Source organism: Salvelinus fontinalis, chromosome 8 (assembly GCF_029448725.1).
Source record: "Salvelinus fontinalis isolate EN_2023a chromosome 8, ASM2944872v1, whole genome shotgun sequence".
NCBI classification, from domain to species: domain Eukaryota; kingdom Metazoa; phylum Chordata; class Actinopteri; order Salmoniformes; family Salmonidae; genus Salvelinus; species Salvelinus fontinalis.
The window spans coordinates 33,563,230-33,589,667 of NC_074672.1; the positions used below are offsets into that span (position 1 = coordinate 33,563,230).

The 26,438-nt window shown below is 42.3% G+C and overlaps 1 protein-coding gene across 2 annotated transcripts in view; it reads right to left on the minus strand.

Moving 5' to 3' along the window:
* si:ch211-117c9.5 (sodium- and chloride-dependent creatine transporter 1) overlaps positions 1-26,438 on the minus strand; it is a 41,124-nt gene that overhangs the window by 8,989 nt on the left and 5,697 nt on the right. For both annotated transcript variants that reach the window (XM_055932254.1, XM_055932255.1), the window contains exons 3-7: positions 20,771-20,902; positions 18,882-19,230; positions 18,491-18,623; positions 7,170-7,304; positions 6,980-7,083 (exon numbers count right to left, since the gene is read on the minus strand). In XM_055932254.1, coding sequence (XP_055788229.1) covers positions 6,980-7,083; positions 7,170-7,304; positions 18,491-18,623; positions 18,882-19,230; positions 20,771-20,902 — 853 coding nt within the window. The remainder of the gene's footprint in view (positions 1-6,979; positions 7,084-7,169; positions 7,305-18,490; positions 18,624-18,881; positions 19,231-20,770; positions 20,903-26,438) is intronic.

The window sequence follows — 26,438 nt, forward strand, 5'->3', positions numbered from 1 at the left end:
GGTAGTACGGAACGAAAGCTGGAGTCTAAAATAGATTGAAGGACGAAGGAGAGAAAGAGAGAAATAGACAGGAGGAACAGTAGGCTTTTCTCTGATAGCTGCTGTGTTGTCGGTGTAATTTGGATATCGACTCTAAAGCCACGAGAGCAAATGAGCTACTTTAAAAGACTAGTGATAGAAACAACATCCATCCAGGACAGTTAGTAGTGATACTGTACAGATCAATGTGTTGTTATCACTGTTCTTATTGATTCAAATGATGCTGCTATGACACAGATCTGACAGGATTGGACAGGCGTAGGCAATAACAGCTACACTTCCACCTACTTCTACTTCCTGTGAAACATAAGGCTAGATCGTAAATGAGGATAGAGGGACAACTCTGTAAAACCCATATAAATAAATAATACTGTAATACTATAGTATTGCTACTTATTTATACACTATAGTATTCATTGTAGTGTTTTTGCAGACGTTATTGTAGTATTTACTGTAGTATACTGTAGTATTTACAGGTATCTATAGTATAAATACTGTAGTGAAAGAAAACTATGGTATATACTATAGTAATTAATGTAGTGTTTTTGCAGCTTGTAGTATACCGTAGTATTTACTATAGTGTTTGTGGTGACTGTAATATACTGTAACATTTACTGTAGTGTTCTTGCGAAAATTACTGTAGTATTTTAGTTTAATTATCTTTGACATAGAAGTGGAGGCTTTCTCCTTGAGGAAACCTATTGGAGAAATACTAAAATTTTAGTATTTTAGTAAATTTTCCATAACTTGCAGGTAGGACTGGGGTCTGAACAGATAGTTCAGAGCATCTGCTCTTTTCTACTTGGCATGTAGGTTTCTCACTGATGTATAGCACAAATTGGGATATGGGGGAGGGGAATAAGCAGGGTATATGCAAATGAGGAACTGCAGTATTTACTATAGTTAAAAAAGTGTTGTTTTTGCAAACATTTTATTACAGTACTATTTACTATAGTATTCTACGACATTCTATAGTAAGTAATACACGTCTAGTATAGTATTCTACAGTATACTACAGAATTCTATAGTAAGTACTGTAGTATTCCATAGTAAACTGTTGTATTTTTTAATGTGGGTAGAAAAAGCCCTCCCTGTCACATCCTCCCTGAGATGGATTAGCCTCCCTGTAGATAACGCTGAGTCATACTGCCAACTCTGTCCCACCAATAAGCCCCATTGTGCCCTTATTAAGAGCCAGCTATATGAGGAGTGTGTACACAACAACATGACCTGCATACTTGAGCTTTGTAGCATTGCTGTTGCTTTATGCAACAACAATCCAAACAGTCAGCATCCGGATTAGGGCTGTGGCGGTAACAAAAATTAGTCCGCCGGTGATTGTCAAGCAAATAACTGTCGGTCTCACGGTAATTGACCGTTAATTAACATAAACACATTTAGCATCTCATGGCTTCCACACATAGCCTACAAGCCACTGATGCAGACCTTTGGAACATCTACATCTTAGAAAGTATAATAAATCCATGTAATATAGCATACACCTTCACAATAAATTCATTATTTATTTTACACAGGTCTAAAGAAGCATGATATGAAGAAAATGTAGTCTATTTCAAAAGAACAGAATAGCATACTCTGAGTCGTCCTTATGTTAGGTCCTGATCTGGCTATGCCAAATGGCTGTGGGCTACACTAGTTCATCTAGCAGACAAGATTAGCTTAGAATTCCGTGGCCTTATTTTATAGTATGAAGAACACAATTGAACAAAGGTGAATAAAACATAAAGGATATTTTCTCCAAACGATTTGAGGGAGTGCGCACATGCGGCTATTCTGTGTTGAGCGGTTAACAAAGAAATAGGTATTCCTATATGCTTAATTTAGAGTTATTAATGTAACTTTAGTTGTTCTACAAATGTTGGGCTATATGTTTTGAATTTTAATACATTGTAAGGCTGCATGATGAGACTCTAATGATGATTTGAAAAAAGTCCCTTGAAAGACATGAGCTCTGCTTTGCTTTTTTTGCGCAGGCTGTACACACTACATCAGTCACTCATTCACAATTTGACAAGCACTTGATAATGCCTAAAATTTCACAGCGGCATCCCCTTTGTGTGTCCGTAATGCACCCCAAAAAAATGGCCATTGTGCCCTTCTCCCTGAGTGCTGCGTGCTCCATCACGTGATCGGGTCTTTCTCACAGGCTACAAGTGAAGAAAGACACATCGGTGACGTACCTGCGCGCGTCATTATCTAATTCCGAGGTGCTTATTGAAGATATTGGAAGAACTGTCCACTTTTACTTTTCATCAGCCAAAATTAAAAAAGGCACTCGCACATCTGAGCAATCTTATTTGCAGGTGCATGGCAACAATTTAACAAATTGAAGGAAAAAGGAAACCGCACACTGCTCTTGATAGTATCACCGATATTTAATAAGCTTACGTATCTGACGAAGGCCGTGTGGCTGATACTTAAGCTTATTAAATATCGGTGATACTATCAAGAGCAGTGTGCGGTTTCCTTTTTCCTTCAACTTTTCATCAGCCAACAAGATGAGTAGGCCTAACGAACAGCAAAAGCACTAGCCTATGTCAATCTACTATCTCCCATGGAACAAAAGTCGACCTATTCTATTCTGAGCGAGAAATAAATATTCCAAACACAGTCTGGGACAGTTGTGGGATGCGATAGATCCCAAATGAATACAACCATTAGCATCCCCAAAAACGTTTTTACGGAATGTGGTTGACGCAACAGATCAGAATGTTTAGCTTAAAATGTTGATAAACTATTAGGGTATTTCTTCACATTATAAGCGCAGCAATGCGCACATCGTAGTAGGCTATAAGCGTGAATGTTCCATTAGCAGAAAACACCATGATCAAAAGTGACAGCAAATGCAATTATGCATGTAATGCTTTTACTATAAAAGGTGCATTTTTATGGGGAAAATGATTTCCCCCAAAATTGAAACTCACATGCTGCTTATGTAACAGTTAGGCTCTCCACCCCTTGTAAAGCGGATTATTGTTCTTAATTTTAAGAAGTTATTAGGCCACTTTAGTTGTGATGCAAACCTACAGGCTACATGCGGTGTGTGACTATGATTAGAAGAAAATCGCAAAAAAGGACATTATTTCTTATTCTGGGCATCATTCACAAGTGATAATTTATAATTCACAAGTGATAGGCTAATATTGTCACCCATCAGACTATTCTTGATTTAATATTGTCTTTACATATACTAAATAATATACAGTACCAGTCAAAAGTTTGGACAAACCTACTCATTCAAGGGTTTTTCTTAATTTTTTACTCTTTTCTACATTGTAGAATAATAGTGAAGACATCAAAACTATGAAATAACTCATATAACATGCAGTAACCAAAAAAGTGTATTTATATTTTAGATTATTCAAAGTAGCTACCCTTTGCCTTGATGACAGCTTTGGACACTCTTAGCATTCTCTCAACCAGCTTCACCTGGAATGCTTTTCCAACAGTCTTGAAGGAGGTCCCACATATGCTGAGCACTTGTTGGCTGCTTTTCCTTCACTCTGCGGTACAACTCATCCCAAACCATCTCAATTGGGTTGAGGTCGGGTGATTGTGGCGGCTAGGTCATCTGATGCAGCACTCCATCACTCTTCTTCTTGGTCAAATATGCCTTACACAGCCTGGAGGTGTGTTTTGGGTAATTGTCCTGTTGATAGTCCCACTAAGCGCAAACCAGATGGGATGGCGGATCACTGCAGAATGCTGTGGTAGCCATACTGGTTAAGTGTGCATTGAATTCTAAATAAATCACTGACAGTGTCACCAGCAAAGCATCCCCACACCATCACATCTCCTCCTCTATGCTTCACGATGGGAACCACACATGTGGAGATCACAAATACACGGCGGTTGGAACCAAAAATCTCTAATTTGGACTCATCAGACCAAAGGACCAATTCCCACCGGTCTAATGTCCATTGCTCATGTTTCTTGGCCCAAGCAAGTCTCTTCTTATTATTGGTGTCCTTTAGTAGTGGTTTCTTTGCAGCAATTTGACCATGAAGGCCTGATTCACACAGTCTTCTCTAAACAGTTGATGTTGAGATGTGTTACTTGAACTCTGTGAAGCATTTATTTGGGCTGCAAATTCTGAGACTGGTAACTCTAATGAACTTTTCCTCTGCAGAAGAGGTAACTCTGGGTCTTTCTTTCCTGTGGCGAGGCTCATGAGATCCATGTTCTTCATAGCGCTTGATGGTTTTTGCGACTGCACTTGAAAAAACTTTCAAAGTTCTTGACATTTTCCGGATTGACTGACCTTCATGTCTTAAAGTAATGATGGACTGTAATTTCTCTTTGCTTATTTGAGCTGTTCATGCCATAATATGGACTTGGTCTTTTACCACATAGGGCTATCTTCTGTATACCAAACCTATCTTGTCACCACAAAACTGATTGGCTCAAACACATTAAGAAGAAAAGAAAGGAGGACACTTTTCCCCCTGGTTTATTTTCATGCCAGCTAGGTAGGCTATATTCCTGTTGTAAATATAAGCAATGTGCTTAATAATAGGAAAGTTGAGAAATAAATATAGTAGGCCTAGCCTATTGAAAGCTGATAGGATCCTCCTCTTTTTAGTAGAGGCCATCACTCTGTTTTCTTGCGGAATTGCATAGCCTATTGAAATGTTGCACAACATGAGCTCATGGGCTCTCATGAAGTGCTTGATTAGGTTTTTGAATACATTTACATTGATGTCAGAGTGATTAGAGGGACAATAGAGTGCTGAGTACCAGGCAGTTAGCAAGTTTGGTAGGCTATTAACGATCAACATCAGAGCTTGGAGAAGCCTATTTACCGTGACTAAACGGTCACATGGTTTTTGACAGCCCTAATCAGGATGCATTTGGAATCATCATCATCAGAGGTTCAGATAATAGTTCATGGCTACTGTATGTTGAGAGTGATTTGTGGACAGATAGCACAACAGAGTGATACATGGATTAAGTGTTAAGTGTTAATTCAAGACAAGCACTGAGAAACAAGTTAATGAGATCCTATAAAACTGTGAGGACAGGAGGTGAACGTGCTGATTGGTGGACAGGAGGTGAATGTGTTGATTGGTCCCTGATGATGAAGCATTGTTTTAACAGCTCCATTCATCAGCTCCATCATCTACTAGACTATAAACCAAATCAAAACTCAAACTCTCTCATACCCTGTTTACCCTCATCACACACACACACACACACACACACACACACACACACACACACACACACACACACACACACACACACACACACACACACACACACACACACACACACACACACACACAAGTAGGCAACAACACAAAGTGAAAGATGTAATAATAGTGAATGAGTAATAGTGAGAAGATGAGTGAGACTAGAAAAGGGTAGTACGGAACGAAAGCTGGAGTCTAAAATAGATTGAAGGACGAAGGAGAGAAAGAGAGAAATAGACAGGAGGATCAGTAGGCTTTTCTCTGATAGCTGCTGTGTTGTCGGTGTAATTTGGATATCGACTCTAAAGCCACGAGAGCAAATGAGCTACTTTAAAAGACTAGTGATAGAAACAACATCCATCCAGGACAGTTAGTAGTGATACTGTACAGATCAATGTGTTGTTATCACTGTTCTTATTGATTCAAATGATGCTGCTATGACACAGATCTGACAGGATTGGACAGGCGTAGGCAATAACAGCTACACTTCCACCTACTTCTACTTCCTGTGAAACATAAGGCTAGATCGTAAATGAGGATAGAGGGACAACTCTGTAAAACCCATATAAATAAATAATACTGTAATACTATAGTATTGCTACTTATTTATACACTATAGTATTCATTGTAGTGTTTTTGCAGACGTTATTGTAGTATTTACTGTAGTATACTGTAGTATTTACAGGTATCTATAGTATAAATACTGTAGTGAAAGAAAACTATGGTATATACTATAGTAATTAATGTAGTGTTTTTGCAGCTTGTAGTATACCGTAGTATTTACTATAGTGTTTGTGGTGACTGTAATATACTGTAACATTTACTGTAGTGTTCTTGCGAAAATTACTGTAGTATTTTAGTTTAATTATCTTTGACATAGAAGTGGAGGCTTTCTCCTTGAGGAAACCTATTGGAGAAATACTAAAATTTTAGTATTTTAGTAAATTTTCCATAACTTGCAGGTAGGACTGGGGTCTGAACAGATAGTTCAGAGCATCTGCTCTTTTCTACTTGGCATGTAGGTTTCTCACTGATGTATAGCACAAATTGGGATATGGGGGAGGGGAATAAGCAGGGTATATGCAAATGAGGAACTGCAGTATTTACTATAGTTAAAAAAGTGTTGTTTTTGCAAACATGGTTTACAGTTAATGGTTATCATATAGCCTACATCAGAGGACCATGACTAGCTAATATGAATACCTTCATAACTGAGACTGCGTGTACATTTCTAACTAAGGTAAACAAAAAATTATAGAAAAAAGTCATTGAAAGGCTACTCCTAAATGGACATTCCATAAATTCCCGCTAAGGCCTAACATTAGTATCGAGACTTGGTATCTATTAAAAAGCGTCCATATTATTGGCAACGTCCAGAAAACTGCCATTTTAGGAAGTTGGGTTTGTTTACATTTCTGAGTCAGTTTAGGCTAAACACATGCTTGAAGCATCTCAGCCATTCAACCCAGAGCTGCTGCAGCAGTGGGACTAGTGAGGGAGCTGACTCACTCTGATTATTAGATGTTATACTCAGACACTCTTGGGAGAATAATGGAAGTTCAAGACAATGCTTTTTTTTCTCTTACATTTTATCCAACTAGAAATAAAGATGCATAACCAATAACTAATTATCCCTGCAGTTTTTGGGGGGATCCAATTTGTGGTCATGTTTGGTAGCAGTGGTTGATGGGTTTTATGGTCTAACTGTGCTTTTTTGTCATACTTACTGGTAGCAGTTGTTGTGGAAGCGGTTGTAGCTGCCCAGGGCAGTTAAAGCACCCAGACCAATGGCATAGGAGAAGAAAATCTGAGTGCCAGCATCGATCCACACCTAGGAACACAACATGAATATTTATGTTAAAACAATCCTTGCATATCCCTGTGCAACACATGCTGTCTGTACTGTACACACCATACCTGGGCTTCCCAGAGTTTGGACCAGTCTGGTTTCAGGTAGTACACAATCCCATCCAGCGCTCCAGGTAAGGTTACACCATGGGCCAACAGAACCACCAGGACCAGGTAAGGGAACAGAGCTGTGAAGTACACTACCTACAGGGAAGGAAACAGAGCTGTGAAGTGCACTACCTACAGGGAAGGAAACAGAGCTGTGAAGTACACTACCTACAGGTAAGGGAACAGAGCTGTGAAGTACACTTCCTACAGGGAAGGAAACGGAGATGTGAAGTACACTACCTACAGGGAAGGAAACAGAGCTGTGAAGTGCACTACCTACAGGGAAGGAAACAGAGCTGTGAAGTACACTACCTACAGGGAAGGAAACAGAGCTGTGAAGTGCACTACCTACAGGGAAAGGAACAGAGCTGTGAAGTACACTACCTTCAGGGAAGGAAACAGAGCTGTGAAGTACACTACCTACAGGGAAGGAAACATAGCTGTGAAGTACACTACCTACAGGGAAGGGAACAGAGCTGTGAAGTACACTACCTACAGGGAAGGAAACAGAGCTGTGAAGTACACTACCTACAGGGAAGGAAACAGAGCTGTGAAGTACACTACCTACAGGGAAGGAAACAGAGCTGTGAACTGACTGCTAGTGTTTCCTCCCACACTAGTTTATTACTTGACTTACAGACCTTATAGTATATCAATTGGTTGTTTCAAACCACCTAAAACCAACTTAGGCATAAAAGATGGTAATAAGAGCTAGAGTAGGGTCTCCACACTGGTGGGTGTGATGACATGACGTAACGTCCTCAAACAAGTGTGTGAACGTCTACAGTGCATTCGGAAAGAATTCAGACCCCTTGACTTTTTTCCACATTTTGTTATGTTAAGGGAGTTTCTTCCATTCTTCTCTGCAGATCCTCTTAGGCTCTGTCAGGTTGGATGGGGAGCGTCACTGCACAGCTATTTTCAGGTCTCTCCAGAGATGTTTGATCGAGTTCAAGTCCGGGCTCTGGCTGGGCCACTCAATGACATTCAAAAACTTGTCCGGAAGCCACTCTTGTGTTTTCTTGGCTGTGTGCTTTAGGGTCTTTGTCCTATTGGAAGGTGAACCTTCACCCCAGTCTGAGGTCCCTAGCACTCTGGAGCAGGTTTTCATCAAGGATCCCTCTGTACTTCGCTCCGTTCATCATTCCCTCGATCCTGACTAGTCTCCCAGTCCCTGAGAAACATCGCCACAGCATGATGCTGCCACCACCAGGCTTCACCGTAGGGATGGTGCCAGGTTTCCTCTAGACGTGAAGCTTGGCATTCAGGCCAAAGAGTTCAATCTTGGTTTCATTAGACCAGAGAATCTTGTTTCTCATGGTCTGAGAGTCCTTTAGGTGCCTTTTGGCAAACTCCAAACGGGCTGTCATGTGCCTTTTACCGAGGAGTGGCTTCCATCTGGCCACTCTACCATAAAGGCCTGATTGGTGGAGCGCTGCAGAGATGGTTGGCCTTGTGGAAGGTTCTCCCATCTCCACAGAGGAACTCTGGAGCTCAATCAGAGTGACCATCGGGTTCTGGGTCACCTCACTGACCAAGGCCCTTCTCCCCCTGATTGCTCAGTTTGGACGGGCGGCCAGCTCTAAGAAGAGTCTTGGTGGTTTGAAACTTCTTCCATTTAAGAATGATGGAGGCCACTGTGTTTACATTTACATTACATTTAAGTCATTTAGCAGACGCTCTTATCCAGAGCGACTTACAAATTGGACTGCATTATCTACCAAAGTGTTCTTGGGGATCTTCAATGCTGCAGAAATGTTTTGGTACCCTTCCCCAGACCTGTGCCTTGACACAATCTTGTTTCGGAGCTCTACGAACAATTCCTTTGACATCATGGTTTTGCTATGACATGCACTGTCAACTGTGGGACCATATAGACAGGTGTTTCCAAATCATGTCCAATCAATTGAATTTACTACAGGTGGACTCCAATCAAGTTGTAGAAACATCTCAAGGATGATCAATGGAAAAAGGATGCACCTGAGCTCAATTTTGAGTCCCATAGCAAAGGGTCTGAATACTTATGTAAGTAAGATATCTGTTTTCTTTTCATAGATTTGCAAGAATTTCCCAAAAATCTGTTTTCACGTTGTCATTATGGGGTATTGTGCGTAGATTGATAAGGATTTTTTTTGTATTTAATCCATTTTAGAATAAGGCTGTAACGTAACAAACCGTGTAAAAAGGAATCTGAATACTTTCCGAATGCACTGTTAAAAAATGCACATCAGCCATTCATTATTTCATAATTTCATTTAAATCAAATCAAATTGTATTGGTCACATACACATGGTTAGCAGATGTTAATGCGAGGGTAGCGAAATGCTTGTGCTTCTAGTTCCGACCGTGCAGTAATATCAACAAGTAATCTAACAATTTCACAACAACTACCTTATATACACAAGTGTAAAGGACTGATTAATAATATGTACATATAAATATATGGATGAGCGATGGCCGAATGGCATAAGCAAGATGCAGTAAATGGTATAGAGTACAGTATATACATATGAGATGAGTAATGTAGGGTATGTAAACATTATATAAAGTGGCATTGTTTAAGTGACTAGTGATACATTTATTACATCCAAATGTTAAATCATAAAAGTGGCTAGAGATTGAGTCTGTATGTTGGCAGAAGCCACTCAATGTTAGTGATGGCTGTTTAACAGTCTGATGGCCTTGAGATAGAAGCTGTTTTTCAGTCTCTCGGTCCCTGCTTTGATGCGCCTGTACGGACCTCGCCTTCTGCATGATAGCGGGGTGAACAGGCAGTGGCTTGGGTGGTTGTTGTCCTTGATGATCTTTTTGGCCTTCCTGTGACATCGGGTGATATAGGTGTCCTGGAGGGCAGGTAGTTTGTCCCCGGTGATGCGTTGCGCAGACCTCACTACCCTCTGGAGAGCCTTACAGTTGTGAGCAGTTGCCATACCAGGCGGTGATACAGCCCGAAAGGAAGCTCTCTATTGTGCATCTGTAAAAGTTTGTGAGTGTTTTTGGTGACAAGCCAAATTTCTTCAGCCTCCTGCGGTTGAAGAAGCGCTGTTGCGCCTTCTTAACCACGCTGTCTGTGTGGGTGGACCATTTCAGTTTGTCCGTGATGTGTACGCCGAGGAACTTAAAACTTTCCACCTTCTCCACTACTGTCCTGTCAATGTGGATAGAGGGGTGCTCCCTCGGCTGTTTCCTGAAGTCCACGATCATCTCCTTTGTTTTGTTGACGTTGAGTGTGAGGTTATTTTCCTGACACCACACTCAAGGCCCTCACCTCCTACCCGTCACGTCGTTGTTTGTAATCAAGCCTACCACTGTAGTGTCGTCTGCAAACTTGATGATTGAGTTGGAGGCGTGCATGGCCACGAAGTCATGGGTAAACAGGGAGTACAGGAGAGGGCTGAGAACACACCCTTGTGGGGCCCCAGTGTTGAGGATCAGCGGGGTGGAGATGTTGTTTCCTACCCTCACCACCTGGGGGCGGACCGTCAGAAAGTCCAGGAACCAGTTGCACAGGGCGGGGTCGAGACCCAGGGTTTTCTTTTTGTAGTCTGTGATTGACTGTAGACCCTGCCACATACGTCTCGTGTCTGAGCTGTTGAATTGCGACTCTACTTTGTCTCTATACTGACGCTTAGCTTGTTTGATTGGCTTGCGGAGGGAATAGCTATACTGTTTGTATTCGGTAAAGTTTCCGGTCGCCTTGCCATTATTAAAAGCAGTTGTTTGCGCTTTCAGTTTTGCACGAATGCTGCCATCAATCCACGGTTTCTGGTTGGGGAAAGATTTAATAAATCACCGTGGGTACCACATCACCGATGCACTTGTTAATAAACTCGGTCACCGAATCAGAGTATACATCAATGTTATTGTCCGGACATATCCCAGTCCACGTGATCAAAGCAATCTTGGAATCAGATTGGTCGGACCAGCGTTGAACAGACCTGAGCATGGGTGTTTCCTGTTTAAGTTTCTGTCTATAGGCTGGGAGCAACAAAATGGAGTTGTGGTCAGATTTGCCAAAAGGAGGGCAAGGGAGGGCTTTGTATGCGTCGCGGAAATTAGAGTAGCAATGATCCAGAGTGTCGCCAGCCCGGGTCACGAATTCGATATGCTGATAAAATTTAGGGAGCCTGGTTTTCAGATGAGCCTTGTTAAAATCACCAGCTACAATAAATGCAGCCAATGAAGTTCTTTCAGGGCCGTCAAGGTGTCTGCTTGGGGGGGGGGGGGGATATACACGCCTGTGATTATAATCAAAGAGATATCTCTTGGTAGATAATGCAGTCAGCATTTGATCAAAAGGAATTCTAGGTCAGGTGAACAAAAGGACTTGAGTTCCTGTATGTTGTTATGATCACACCACGACTCGTTAATCATAAGTCATACACCCCCACCCTTCTTCGTACCAGAGAGATGTTTGGTTCTGTCGGCGCGATGTGTGAAGAAACCGGGTGGCTGTACCGACTCTGATAACGTATCCCGAGTGAGCCATGTTTCCGTGAAACAAAGAATGTTACAATCTCTGATGTCTCTCTGGAAGGCAACCCTTCCTCGAATTTCGTCTGCCTTGTTGTCAAGAGACTGGACATTGGCGAGTAGTATACTCGGGAGCGGTGGGCGGTGTGCCTGTCTATGGAGCCTGACCAGAAGACCGCCCCGTCTGCCCCTTCTGCGGCTCTGTTGTTTTGGGTCGCCTACTGGGATCCGATCCATTGTCCTGGGTGGTGGTCCAAACAGAGGATCCGCTTCGGGAAAATTGTATTCCTGGTCGTAATGTTGGTAAGTTGACGTTGCTCTTATATTCAATAGTTCCTCCCAGCTGTATGTAATAAGACTAAAGATTCCCGGGGTAACAGTGTAAGAAATAATACGTTAAAAAAATAAACTACTGCATAGGTTCCTAAGAACGCGAATCTAGGCGTCCATCTCTGTCGGGGCCAAACACTCCAACAAATACTCCAACAAAACTTAGAGAACACCGTTTTTCCAGAGGCGGCGGCATAGGTGACAATTGCATAGGAGAAGAAGAACTGAGGGCCAGAGTCAATGCACAGCAACACCACGTGAACATACACACACATGCATGCATCCAAACCCACACACAGATTCTTCTGACACAACATTAGGAACACAGCACGTACAGTCAAATAATAACTCCCAGGATATACGGGGAAAAACCCATGTCTCTGTTCTACTTCACAGCTCTGTTCTCTTCCCTGAAGCACATACGCAGATTTGGGATTTTGCTGAGAAAGCAACTTCCCGCTATCCTTTGCTAATCTTGTGTTAGAGCCTCCTAACCGTATTTAATAAAGTTTGGGGAAAAAAGGAACATATTTGCCTTGATCTGCAGGGACCCCCCTACCCGCCCCTCAAATGCACACAGAGGGGAAAGTTACTAATCGGCTTAAGTGGTCGGCTCAATTACCCTCCTTTTTTTCACCCTGCTCTGTGAGCTTTGGCTATTTCTGTGGAACACATAAACACATTTGCATACCTACATAGACACACAATTATATGTACAGATACATAAAACAACAGAAACAAACCCGCGTACACACATGCACATTATGTCCAAACACAGCCTTTCCTACTAGATATTTGTTTCAAAGCTGCTTCAAGTTGAGACTGTTGGTATTTTTCAAAATACATACCACCGTGCTCCTAGCATGCAAATTGGAGCACGGGAGAGTCGGAGTCCAAATCAAAGTACGCGAAACAGAGCACGAAGGGGGGTACTTCTCGAATGCGTACTCCGTTTGTACATATTTTGAAGCATGCATTGATGCAAGCTTCAATGGAAAGTATTTACAGAAAGTATTTGCACAGTTATTGAAATCAATGGCGGCTATTACTATTTGAGCTGAATCGGGAGAAACTAAACTCCAACGTCGGAATGAAATGTTGTCCATTTACATCTGATAAGTTGCCTGTGGTAATTTTCACATATTTACCTGCCTACAATACCCACTGTAGTGTGTGTAGATCGCAAGCCCATAGTAAGTCAATAGGGCTAACTGGCTAGCTACTACTGTTAGCTAGACAGATAGCCATAAAGAATTGTTAGCTAGCTAGCTATCCACGAAGAACGCACATCTTGTCCTGGCTGGAAGAAGGTTCAGTGAATGGGTAAGTTCATAGTAAGTCAATAGGGATAACTCACCAGCTAGCTAGCTAGCCACAAATAATTGGTAGCTAGCTACCCACCAAAAATGTATATCTACATTGCATAACATTAGTTTTAGGTAATTTTTGCCTTTTTAACTAGCTGGATAGCTAGATTATTACGATTCACATATAGTTGCTAATTATGAATTAAAATGTTTGCGTTGGTAATACAGTGCATTCAGACCCATTGACTTTTTCCACATTTTGTTACGTTACAGCCTTATTCTAAAATGGATTAAATAAAACATTGTCCTTATCAATCTACACTTATCAATACCCCATAATGACAAAGCAAAAACAGATTTTTTTATATTCTTGTAAATGTATTAAAAGTAAAAAACAGAAATACCCTATTTACATAAGTATTCAGACCCTTTGCTATGAGACTCAAAATTGAGCTCAGGTGCATCCTGTTTCCATTGATTATCCTTGAGATGTTTCTACAACTTGATTGGAGTCCACCTGTGGTAAATTCAATTCACTGGACATGATTTGGAAAGGCAAACACCTGTTTGGTGTTTGCAGTTGACATTGTGTTGAGGCACCGATCTGGGGAAGTGTACAAAACATTCTGCAGCATTGAAGGTCCCTAAGAACACAGTGGCCTCCATCATTTTTTAATGGAATAAGTTTATAATCACCAAGACTCTTCTTAGAGCTGGCCGCCCGTCCAAACTGAGAAATTGGGGGGAGAAGGGCCTTGGTCAGGGAGGTGACCCAGAACCCGATGGTCACTCTGACAGAGCTCCAGAGTTCCTCTGTGGAGATAGTAGAACCTTCCAGAAGGACAACCATCTCTTCAGCACTCCACCAATCAGGCCTTTATGGTAGAGTGGCCAGACGGAAGCCACTCCTCGGTAAAATGCACATGACCGACTGCTTGGAGTTTGCCAAAAGGCACCTAAAGGACTCTCAGACCATGAGAAACAAGATTCTCTGGTCTGATGAAACCAAGATTGAACTCTTTGGCCTGAATGCCAAGCGTCATGTCTCGAGGAAACCTGGCACCATCCTTAAGGTGAAGCCTGGTGGTGGCAGCATCATGCTTCAGAGCGCTCAGGACCTCAGACTGGGGAAGAAGGTTCACCTTCCAACAGGACAAAGACCCTAAGCACCAAGACAAGAAAACACAAGAGTGGCTTCGGGACAAGTCTCTGAATTTCCTTGAGTGGCTCAGCCAGAGCTCGGGCTTGAACTCGATTGAACATCTCTGGAGACCTGAAAATAGCTGTGCAGCGACGCTCCCCATCCAACCTGACAGAGCTTGAGAGGATCTGCAAAGAAGAATGGGAGAAACTCCCCAAATACACGTGTGCCAAGCTTGTAGTGTCATACCCAAGAAGACTCAAGGCTGTGATTGCTGCCAAAGGTGCTACAACAAAGTACTGAGTAAAGCATCTGAATACTTATGTAAATGTGATATTTCAGTTTTACATTTTTAATACATTTGCAAAAAATTCTAAAAACCTGTTTTTGCTTGGTCATTATGGGGTATTGTGTGTAGATTTTAATCAATTTTGGAATAAGGCTGTAACATAACAAAATGGGGAAAAAGTCAAGGGGTCTGAATACTTTCCAAATGCATTGTATCTTGTTTCGTTGCTATTGTTGCCATTGTCCTGGCTGGAAGAAGGTTCAGTGAATGGGTAGGTGCAGCGTAAGGTAATACAGTAGGGTGAGTGTGAGGTAATTCAGTAGGGGGAATGCGAATGCTTCTCAAATATAATGTTTTATGCATTCTTCACACTCTTGTCCTCACAAGAACGTCCTCAGAAAATGCACTCAGAGCATCAGAATGTGGCGCACGGTAGTATGCATATTGAGAAACACCCTGTGTGTGTGTTGCTGTGGGGACCACTAGGTAGAAGTTCATTAAAGTTACAGTGAAAATTGAGTGTGAACTATACAAGCCAGGCATTTACGGTTCTCAACCAATACATGACAAACATAAGAGTACTTCAACGCAAAGGCATCTACTAAGGCTGTGGTTCCCAAACTTTTTATAGTCCCGTACCCCTTCAAACATTCAACCTCCAGCTGCGTACCCCCTCTAGCACCAGGGTCAACTCTCAAATGTTGTTTTTCGCCATCATTGTAAGCCTGCCACACACACATTATACGATACATTTATTAAACATAAGAATGAGTGTGAGTTTTTGTCACAACCCAGCTCGTGGGAAGTGACAAAGAGCTCTTATAGGAACCAGGGCACAAATAATAATATAGTAATAATTATTATTATTAGTAATATTATTATATTATTATTAATAGTAATAATATAGTAACCCAATAATATGACAATAATCAATAATGTTGCTCTTTATTTAACCATCTTACATATAAAACCTTATTTGTTAATTGTTAAATTGTGAATAACTCACCACGGGTTAATGAGAAGGGTGTGCTGGAAAGGATGCACATAACTCTGCAATGTTGGGTTGTATTGGAGAGAGTCTGTCTTAAATCATTTCCACACACAGTCTGTGCCTGTATTTAGTTTTCATGCTGGTGAAGGCCGAGAATCCACTCTCACATAGGTACGTGGTTGCAAAGGGCATCAGTGTCTTAACAGTGCTATTTGTCAAGGCAGGATACTCTGAGCGCAGCCCAATCCAGAAATCTGGCAGTGACTTCTGATTAAATACAATTTTCACAGAACCGCTTATTGCAATTTCGATGAGGCTCTCTTGTTCAGATATCGGTAAGTGGACTGGAGGCAGGGCATGAAAGGGATAATGAATCCAGTTGTTTGTGTCATCCGTTTCGGGAATGTACTGCGTAATTGTGCACCCAACTCACTCAGATGCTTCGCTATATCACATTTGACATTGTCCGTAAGCTTGAGTTCATTTGCACACAAAAAAATCATACAATGATGGAAAGACCTGTGTGTTGTCCTTGTTAATGCAGACAGAGAAGAGCTCCAACTTCTTAATCATAGCCTCAATTTTGTCCCGCACATTGAATATAGCTGAAGAGAGTCCCTGTAATCCTAGATTCAGAACATTCCGGCGAGAAAAAACATCACCCAGATAGGCCAGTCGTGTGAGAAACTTGTCATCATGCAAGCGGTCAGACATGTGAAAATGATGGTCAATAAAGAACACTTTAAGCTCGTCCCTCAATTCAAAAAAGTGTCAATACTTTGCCCCTTGATAACCAGCGCACTTCTGTATGTTGTAAAAGCGTTACATGGTCGCTGCCCATATAATTGCATAGTGTAAAAAATACAGGAGAGTTCTGGGGCCTTGCTTTAACAAAGTTAACCATTTTCCCTGTAGTGTCCAAAATGTCTTTCAAGCTGTCAGGCTTTCCTTTGGCAGTAAGAGCCTCTCGGTGGATGCTGCAGTGTACCCAAGTGGCGTTGGGTGCAACTGCTTGCATGAGCGTTACCACTGCACTATGTCTCCCTGTCATGGCTTTAGCGCCATCAGTACGGATACCAACACATCTTGACCACCAAAGTCCATTTGATGTCACAAAGCTGTCCAGTACTTAAAAAATATCCTCTCCTGTTGTCCTGGTTTCCAGTGGTTTGCGGAAGAGAATGTCTTCCTCAATTGACCAGGAGCTGTGCCAGGCCCGCCACGTCTGTTGACTCATCCAGTTGTAATGCATAGAATTCACTGGCTTGTATGTGAAGCAGTAATTGTTTCAAAACACCTCCTGGCGTGTCGCTGATGTGTCGTGAAACAGTGTTGTTTGATGAAGGCATTGTCTGTATAGTTTTTCTGGCCTTTTCCCCCAGCATTGTCCCAGCCATATCCGCGGCAGCAGGAAGAATTAAGTTCTCCACAATAGTATGGGGCTTGCCTGTCCTAGCCACTCGGTAGCTCACCATATAAGACGCTTCTAGCTCCTTCATATTAATGGTATCTTTTGCTTTTATACATGTCTTACTACTCGAAAGACATCTTAATTCTCGCATAAAAAACTCCTGTGGCTTATTTTTCAAATTGGCATGTTTTGTTTCTAAATGTCTGCGCAAGAGTGAATGTTTCATCAGGTTGTGAGATAGTACTTTTGCACAAACCCACTGTGGCTGAGGAAAGGCACTACTCTCAATATAAGTGAACCCCAAATCAATGTGGTTCTCATCATATTTGCGCCTCTTCGATGGTCCAACGTCCCTGTCTGTTGTTCGGTGCTTTCCCGGGTAAGGGGGCAGTAGCTCTTCAGCTGCATCAGATTCACAGCTGTCAGTGTCCATGCTAGCTGGGCTAACAACAAATGTAGAATTACTGATGCTAGCATTGGATGTGCTCGTGGAAGCAGAACAACTTGTGTCGTCGACAGGTGCAGGTGTAGTACTGCTAGTAGTAGCAGTACTAATAGTAGAGCTGTTATGTTTTTGTATGGATGCGGGCCTTACTTTTTTAAACTATTTATCAATTTACGAGCAAACGCAATGAGCAGCAGCTACATTTGGCTACATACAAACCTTTAGTAGAATTCCCTCGAGAGAGTAATGGTTAATGTGATTGGATGTTAACTATTTGACTAGGCTACCTGTATTTGACATTGTGTTGTTATTTCGCTGAACACTAGAGGGTTTCATTTTATTTTGGGCAGTGAAACGAGGCTACTCAGGCGAGAAAAAAACCTCACCCAAATGTATAGCCCCGTTGGAAAACACAAATGGACTGTTTGAAAATGCGGAAAAATGTAATTAAAAATGTTGTTTATTTATATTTTAAATGTGAATCACATTTTTCTTTGGCGTACACACAACGGCATTGCGCATGTACCCGTTTGGAAATACCTGTACTAAGGCAACATACACACGCATGTTTTTCCAGTCCCACATATTAGTTGATTTTACATGTGTGCTTACAAGTGTGTCTGATTATATTTGTCAGTCTAGACATTATGATCCGTACTAAAGCTGCTTTGAGGTCAGAGGGCAAAGTGGAGAATGAACAAAGCTCTAAAGCTAGACTCACAAGAACACAGAAATTCCATTCTCGTTAATGTTGCTACAGCAGCTACATGTTTCGTTTTTACATTGTTTGGATAGAAAATACTTTTCTAGGCAGAAAAAAACCTGTATCTTAACTTAAGCTAAGCAAAGCACAAGACATATCCTTACACCCACACTCACCCACCCGTTCACTGACCTTGCCTGTGCCTTTGACTCCCTTCCAGATGCAGAAGTAAACAATAACCCAGGTGGCGATCAGACAGAGGACCATGTGAGAGCTGATGTCACCAGGCTCATCCAGACCACCAGAGAGACGGAGCACCTTACGCCTGACACATACACACAGAGAGAGAGAGACCGAGAGAGAGTGTAATGTTTACTGTTCATTTTTATTGTATATTTCACTTTTGTATATTGTCTACTTCACTTGCTTTGGCAATGTTAACATATGTTTCCCATGCCAATAAAGCCCCTTGAATTGAATTGAGAGAGAGAGAGATCAGACAAAAATAATTGACAACCAATAACCTATGGTTAGGTAGTCAGCCCTATAACCAACCCAACACAACAGACCACAGATCACTTACTCCCAGAACTCAATGACTGGCGAGCGCATGCCCTCTGGTTCCACGCAGCTGCCGTTGAAGAGGAGCAGAGTAGAGGATGAGAGGTTGAGTGGGGAGGATACCACCGACGAGAGGAGGGAGATGGGGATAGAGGGATCCGGGGTGGAGGAGAGGAGAGGCAGGGCGCTGCGGTTGTGGCAAGCCCGGCGGAAGTTTTCAGTGCAGTTGATTGTGTTCCAGGGGTGCCCGCAGGTAGCCCAGGGTAACGGGTTGGTGAAGGAGTGAAGCAGGAAGTACAGGCCCCACACCAGGATCATGATGTAGTAGGTGTTACAGAAGAACACTATTACCATGGAGGCCAGGCCAAGACCTGTGGAGAGAGGGGGAATGAGAAGGAGTGGCAGATGGGGGGATGTACAGTGGAAAACATAAGGACAAACATTTAGAGGAAGGATATATGAGAAAGAAAAATGGACGGGTTAGAGAACAAAAAAAGAAAAAACCTCACTCAGAAAAATTTATTCCATCTCCATTAAACAACATCTATGAAGATCAAGTTCCAAAATTCTAATACTTTGTGTTTTGTGTGCCAGCACTACTAAGGTACGGGTATCGCTTTGTGGCACCTATGCCGCCTAGGGGAAAAGCTGTCAGGAAAATAGTTATCTTCACAAGAATTAAATAATTAAATAGATTTGAATTTTATGAAACCTTTAATTTACCAGGCAGGTCAATTAAGAACAGATGCTTATTTACAATAACCAAGGGCTGTTGAGAATACACACTTTATTAGGTTTATTAGGTACGCCCATCAGGTACCGGACCCCCCTTTGACTCCAGAACAGCCTGAATTCTTCGAGGAATGGACACGTTGCTTAATTGGTTTCAAGGGACCTAACGTGTGCCAGGAAAACATTCCCCACACCATTACACCACCAGCCTGAACCGTTGACTCCAGGCAGGATGGGGCCATGGACTCATGCTGCTTACGCCAAATCCTGACTCTGCCATCAGCATGACGCAACAGGAACTGGGATTCGTTGGACCAGGTGATGTTCTTCTAATCCTCAACTGTCCAGTGTTGGTGATCACGTGCCCACTGGAGCTGCTTCTTGTTTTTAGCTGATAGGAGTGGAACCTGGTGTGGTCGTCTGCTGCAATAGTCCATGCGTGACAAGGACTGACACCACTGTTGTACTGCGGCATTATTTGCCGGTTTGTGGCCCGCCTGTTAGCTTGCACGATTCTTGCCATTCTCATCAACAAGCTGTTTTTGACCACAGGACTGCCGCTGACTGGATGTTTTCTGTTTATCGCACCATTCTCTGTAAACCCTAGACACTGTTGTGCGTGAAAAGCCCAGGAGGCCAGACGTTTCTGAGATACTGGAACCAACGTGCATGGCACTGACAATCATACCACACTCAAAGTCGCTTAGATCACTTGTTTTGCCAATTCTAACATTCAATCAAACAGTAACTGAATGTCTCGATTCCTGCTTTATATAGAAAGCCATGGCCACGTGACTTACTGTCTGTAGGAGCGAACAATTTTCCTGAAAGGAAAATAAACTGGCCACTGAGTGTAGGTTGGAAGTTGATGACGATGCTATGATGTGACAGAGGAGCTGGACTGCAAGTTACAACAGAATCAACATATTCACAACAGCTCTTATGTCAAGATTTCATCAATCAAGTCTTGTTGCGAGAAGACTGTTTATTCTGACAGTTGTTTCCGTTACATAATGCCAACATCTATGCCTAAATTGGTGGTTTGAACAACCAAATGCTAGCCTATATTATACGGGGGCCAAAGAAAGTGTGAGACAGAGGGGTTGCAGAATAAAACAAGACAAAACCTACCTCAGAAACATGTATTCACTCTTCATTAATGCATTCACATTACAGTACCTTTAAAGAGAGGGGCAATGTTCCATGCAGAGACCCCGCCTTGCTTCATGAACTGACCAAGAGCGATTTCCAGGAAGAACACGGGAATACCTCCGATGAACACAATAATCATGTAGGGGATCAGGAACACGCCTACAACACGCAACACACACACACACGTTAGCAACACAACTCCACACGCTACACAACACAGAGGCTATATTTCACAAACATACAACACAACACAAACTCTATTATGTGACAAATGTAGCAAATCTAGTCCTAGTGCATGCTTGTATAACTAGTGTTCAACTTGTTGTGGACAGATAAAAGGCTCTCTATAACAGACATGGTTATATCATTTATACTTCTACATGCTCATGGGAGAGAGAGAGAGAGAGATAGAGACAGAGAGAGAGAGAGAGAGAGAGAGAGAGAGAGAGAGAGAGAGAGACAGAGAGAGAATTGAAATTGAAATTGAATTGAGAGAGAGAGAGAGAGAGAGAGAGAGAGAGAGAGAGAGAGAGAGAGAGAGAGAGAGAGAGAGAGAGAGAGAGATCGCAAGCTGAAGAACTAGAGCTGGCATTTAGGCTAAAACTTATCTAGCAAAATGTTATTGCAGTGCAGTGACAAGGGAGGAAAGAAGGAAGGACAGAGAGAGAGCAGGAGGAGGAGAGGAGGGTAGACAAGGCCATAGATAAGGAGGAGGTGTATTGAGAGGGAGATAACTATATTGTTTCATTCATTTAGTGTTTGGGCATGAGTGGCTGGCATTGTCCTTTGAACAGAGAGAACGATAGAAAGTAGGAAGGAGAGAGAATGAAAGAGAATGAGAAAGAGACAGTTAGTAAAAGTGAAAGTACACTAGGAGGGATTCTTGCTTGTATGTATTATGTCAAATATAACCATCCTATATGTCCCTTTTACAGTACAACTGACTCAAAAGCTTGAGGTCAAATGAAACGCATACATACACTACATGACCAAAAGTATGTGGACACCTGCCAGCCGAATATCTCATTCCAAAATCATGGGCATTAATATGGAGTTGGTCCTCCCTTCGCTAATATAACAGCCTTCACTCTTCTGGGAAGGCTTTCCATTAGATGTTGGAACATTGCTGCAGGGACTTGCTTCCGTTCAGCCACAAGAGCATTAGTGAGGTCGGGCACTGATGTTGGGAAATTAGGCCTGGCTCGCAGTCGGCATTCCAATTCATCCCAAAAGTGTTCGATAGGGGGCTCTGTGCAGGCCAGTCAAGTTCTTCCACACCGATCTCGACAAACCATTTCTGTATGAACCTCGCTTTGTGCATGGGGGCATTGTCATGCTGAAATAGGAAAGGGCCTTCCCCAAACTGTTGCCACAAAGTTGGAAGCACAGAATCGTCTAGAACGATATTGTATGCTGTAGTGTTACGATTTCCCTTCATTGGAACTAAGGGGCCTAGCCCAAACCATGAAAAACAGCTCCAGACCATTATTCCTCCTCCACCAAAATGTACAGTTGGCACTAGAGGTTGACCGATTAATCGGAATGGACGATTAATTTGGGCCGATTTCAAGTTTTCATAACAATCGGTAATCGGCATTTTTGGACACCGATTATGGCAGATTACATTATACTCCATGGAGACTGCGTGGCAGGCTGACTACCTGTTATACGAGTGCAGCAAGGAGCCAAGGTAAGGTGCTAGCTAGCATTAAACTTTTAAAAAACAATCAATCTTAACATTATCACTTGTTAACCACACATGGTTGGTGATATTACTAGTTCATCTAGCTTGTCCTGCATTGCATATAATCGATGCGGTGCCTGTTAATTTATCATTGAATCACAGCCTACTTCGCCAAACGGGTGATTTAACAAGCGCTTTCACGGGGAAAAAAGCGCTGTCGTTGCTCCAACGTGTACCTAACCATAAACATCAACGCCTTTCTTAAAATCAATACACAAGTATATATTCTTAAACCTGCATATTTACTTAATATTGCCTGCTAACATTAATTTATTTTAACTAGGGAAATTGTGTCACTTCTCTTGCGTTCTGTGCAACAGAGTCATAGGCTGACCACACCGCTCGTGTCGCGTGTGCGAGCGTTGCAAAATACATTTTGAAATCTATGTTATTCAATTATTGCACCCACACTGCTCGTGCACGTCAACGAGCGTCTGCGTTGCCAAGGGCTAAAATAGAAGTCATTTTTATTTCTGACGCAGATCGCGCTGCAAGTCCTGCCACTCCCATCTCCTCATTGGTTTATAGAAGCAGGTACCCACGTGCCATCTCCTCATTGGTTATACCCACGTGGGTGATTGAAAGACGAACTGTGTTGCCGGTCGGTGTAGTAATACTATGAAAGTTTAAATGCCAATCACCATATAAGTTCAAAGATGAAAAAGCCTGGAAGGAGGAAAGATGACTAGAAACGATTCGGTTGACCGTTTTATGTGTGGATTAATTGTCGGAGTAGAGGACCTTGTGCATTTCAGGTAAAATAACAACTCAATGTTAATTTCCCCGGTCAAATTAGCTAGCAACAGCAAGCTAACTAGCTAAATTTCCATAAATGTCTAATGCTTTTCGACCTGTTCCCAAATTAATGTAATTGGTTCAGAGTTTGTTTTGATATTTTAACCTGTGTGTCGTGATCGCGTTTGGTGTAGGGGGACAAAATACATTTATGCACGATGGCGCACGCGCGCAGCCGGTTTGGGTTCCGTGTCAGGGTATATGCAGCAGTTTGGGCCGCCTGGCTCGTTGCAAACTGTGTGAAGACCATTTCTTCCAAACAAAGACAGCCAACTTCGCCAAACGGGAGATGATTTAACAAAAGCGCATTTGCGAAAAAAGCACAATCGTTGCACGAATGGACCTAACCATAAACATCAATGTCTTTCTTAAAATCAATACACAGAAGTATATATTTTTTAACCTGCCTATTTAGTTAAACGATATTCATGTTAGCAGGCAATATTAACTAGGGAAATTGTGTCACTTCTCTTGCTGTAACGACTTCCGCCGAAGTCGGCCCTTCTCCTTGTTCGGGTGGTGTTCGGCGGTCGACGTCACCGGCTTTCTAGTCACCACCGATCCATGTTTCAGTTTCGTTTTGTTTTGTCTGTATTACACACACCTGGTTTCAATCCCCCTATCATGTTCCCTATTTAACCCTCTGACATACATTTCTGTTCTGTCCGTGATTGTTTGTTTCGTTAGTGGTTGTTGTTGGTGCATGTGTGTTTGTATTATTCCCTATGAGGAATTTTTGCTTGTATTTTGAGTAAACGCCGTTGTTTTGCTCAACACCTGTGTTCTGCGCTTGACTCCGCTACATCTCTGCACACAAACCCTGACACTTGCGTTCATTGCACGCAGAGTCAGGGTATATGCAACAGTTTGGGCCGCCTGGCTCGTTGCGAACTAATTTGCCAGAATTTTACATAATTATGACATAACATTGAAGGTTGTGCAATGTAACAGCAATATTTAGACTTATGGATGCCACCCGTTAGATAAAATATTTCACTGGAAGAAACGTTTTGTTTTCGAAATGATAGTTTCTGGATTTGACCATACAATTGACCCAAGGCTCGTATTTCTGTGTGTTATTATATTATAATTAAGTCTATGATTTGATAGAGCAGTCTGACTGAGCGGTGGTAGACAGCAGCACGCTCGTAAGCATTCATTCAAACAGCACTTTCCTGCATTTGCCAGCAGCTCTTTGCTGTGCTTCAAGCATTGCGCTGTTCATGACTTCAAGCCTATCAACTCCCGAGATTAGGCTGGCAATACTAAAGTACCTATTAGAACATCCAATAGTCAAAGGTATATGAAATGCAAATGGTATAGAGAGAAATAGTCCTATAATAACTACAACCTAAACTTCTTACCTGGGAATATTGAAGACTCATGTTAAAAGGAACCACCAGCTTTCATAAGTTCTGAGGAAGGAACTTAAACGTTAGCTTTTTAACATGGCAAAAATTGCACTTTTACTTTCTTCTCCAACACTGTGTTTTTGCATTATTTAAACCAAATTAAACATGTTTCATTATTTATTTGAGACTAAATTGATTTTATTGATGTATTATATTAAGTTAAAATAAAAGTGTTCATTGTTCATTCAGCATTGTTGTAATTGTCATTATTAAAAATATATATATCAAAATCGGCCAATTAATCGGTATCGGCTTTTTTTGGGTCCTCCAATAATCGGTATCGCCGTTGAAAAATCATCACCGGTCTACCTCTCGTTGGCACTATGCATTGGGGTAGGTAGCGTTCTCCTGGCATTCGCCAAGCCCAGAGTCATCCATCGGACTGCCAGATGGTGAAGCGTGATTCATTATTTCAGAGAACGCGTTTCCACTGCTCCAGAGTCCAATGGTGGTGAGCTTTACACCACTCCAGCCGACGCATGGTGATCTTAGGCTTGTGTGTGGCTGCCCGGCCATGGAAACCCATTTCACGAAGCTCCCTGCAAACAGTTATTGTGCTAACGTTGCTTCCAGAGGCAGTTTGGAACTCGGTAGTGAGTGCAACTGAGGACAGACAAATGTATTTTTTATTTAAAAAATGTGTGATATGCAATTGCGATCTTGTCTCATCGCTGCAACTCCCCAACGGGCTCTGGAGAGGCGAAGGTCGAGTCATGCATGCTCCAAAACATGACCCACCAAACCGCGCATCTTAACACCCGCCCGCTTAACCTAGAAGCCAGCCGCACCAATGTGTCGGAGGAAACACTGTTCAAATGACGACCGAAGTCAGCCTGCAGCCTGCCACAAGGAGTCGCTAGAGCACGATGAGCCAAGTAAAGCTCCCCCCGGTCAAACCCTCCCCTAACCCAGACGACGCTGGGACAATTGTGCACCGCCTTATGGGACTCTCAGTCACTTCCGGTTGTGACACAGCCTGGGATTGAACCCGGGTCTGTAGTGACGCCTTAAGCATTGCGATGCAGTGCCTTAGACCGACTGCGCCATTCGGGAGGCCGGACGGACTATTTTTATGTGCTTCAGCACTCGGCAGTCCCGTTCTGTGAGCTTCTGTGGCCTACCACTTTGTGGCTAAGTTGTTGTTGCTCCTAGACGTGTCCACTTCGTAATATCACCACTTCCAGTTGAATGGGGCAGCTGACCGGGGCAGCAGGACAGAAATTTTACAAACTGAATTGTTGGAAAGGTGGTATCCTATTTCAGTGCCACATTGAAAGTCGCTGAGCTCTTCATTAAGGCCATTCTACTGCCAATGTTTTGTCTATGGAGATTGCATGGCTGTGTGTTCGATTTAATACACCTTTCAGAAACAGGTATGTCTGAAATAGCCGAATCCATTCATTTGAATGGGTGTCTACATACTTTTGTATATATAATGTATTTTACCTGGGATACTTTTATCTGAGATCATTTGATTTGGCAAACACATCAAGCAGAAATAGATAATCAAATTAAACAGATCCGAGCTAACAACAACAAAGGGAAAGGTCAACAGCTACATTGTAAATCCATTTGATTTTCATTTGATGCGCTTATTTTTACTGCCAATGTATTCTGCAGCTTCCTAACATGCCTTAGCAACAAAACACCTCTAAAACTGGAAGTACAGCGAAAAAAACAAACAGAACATTCACCCAAACCCCCCACCCCAGACATATTGGTATGTCCGGTATGATGAAACTAT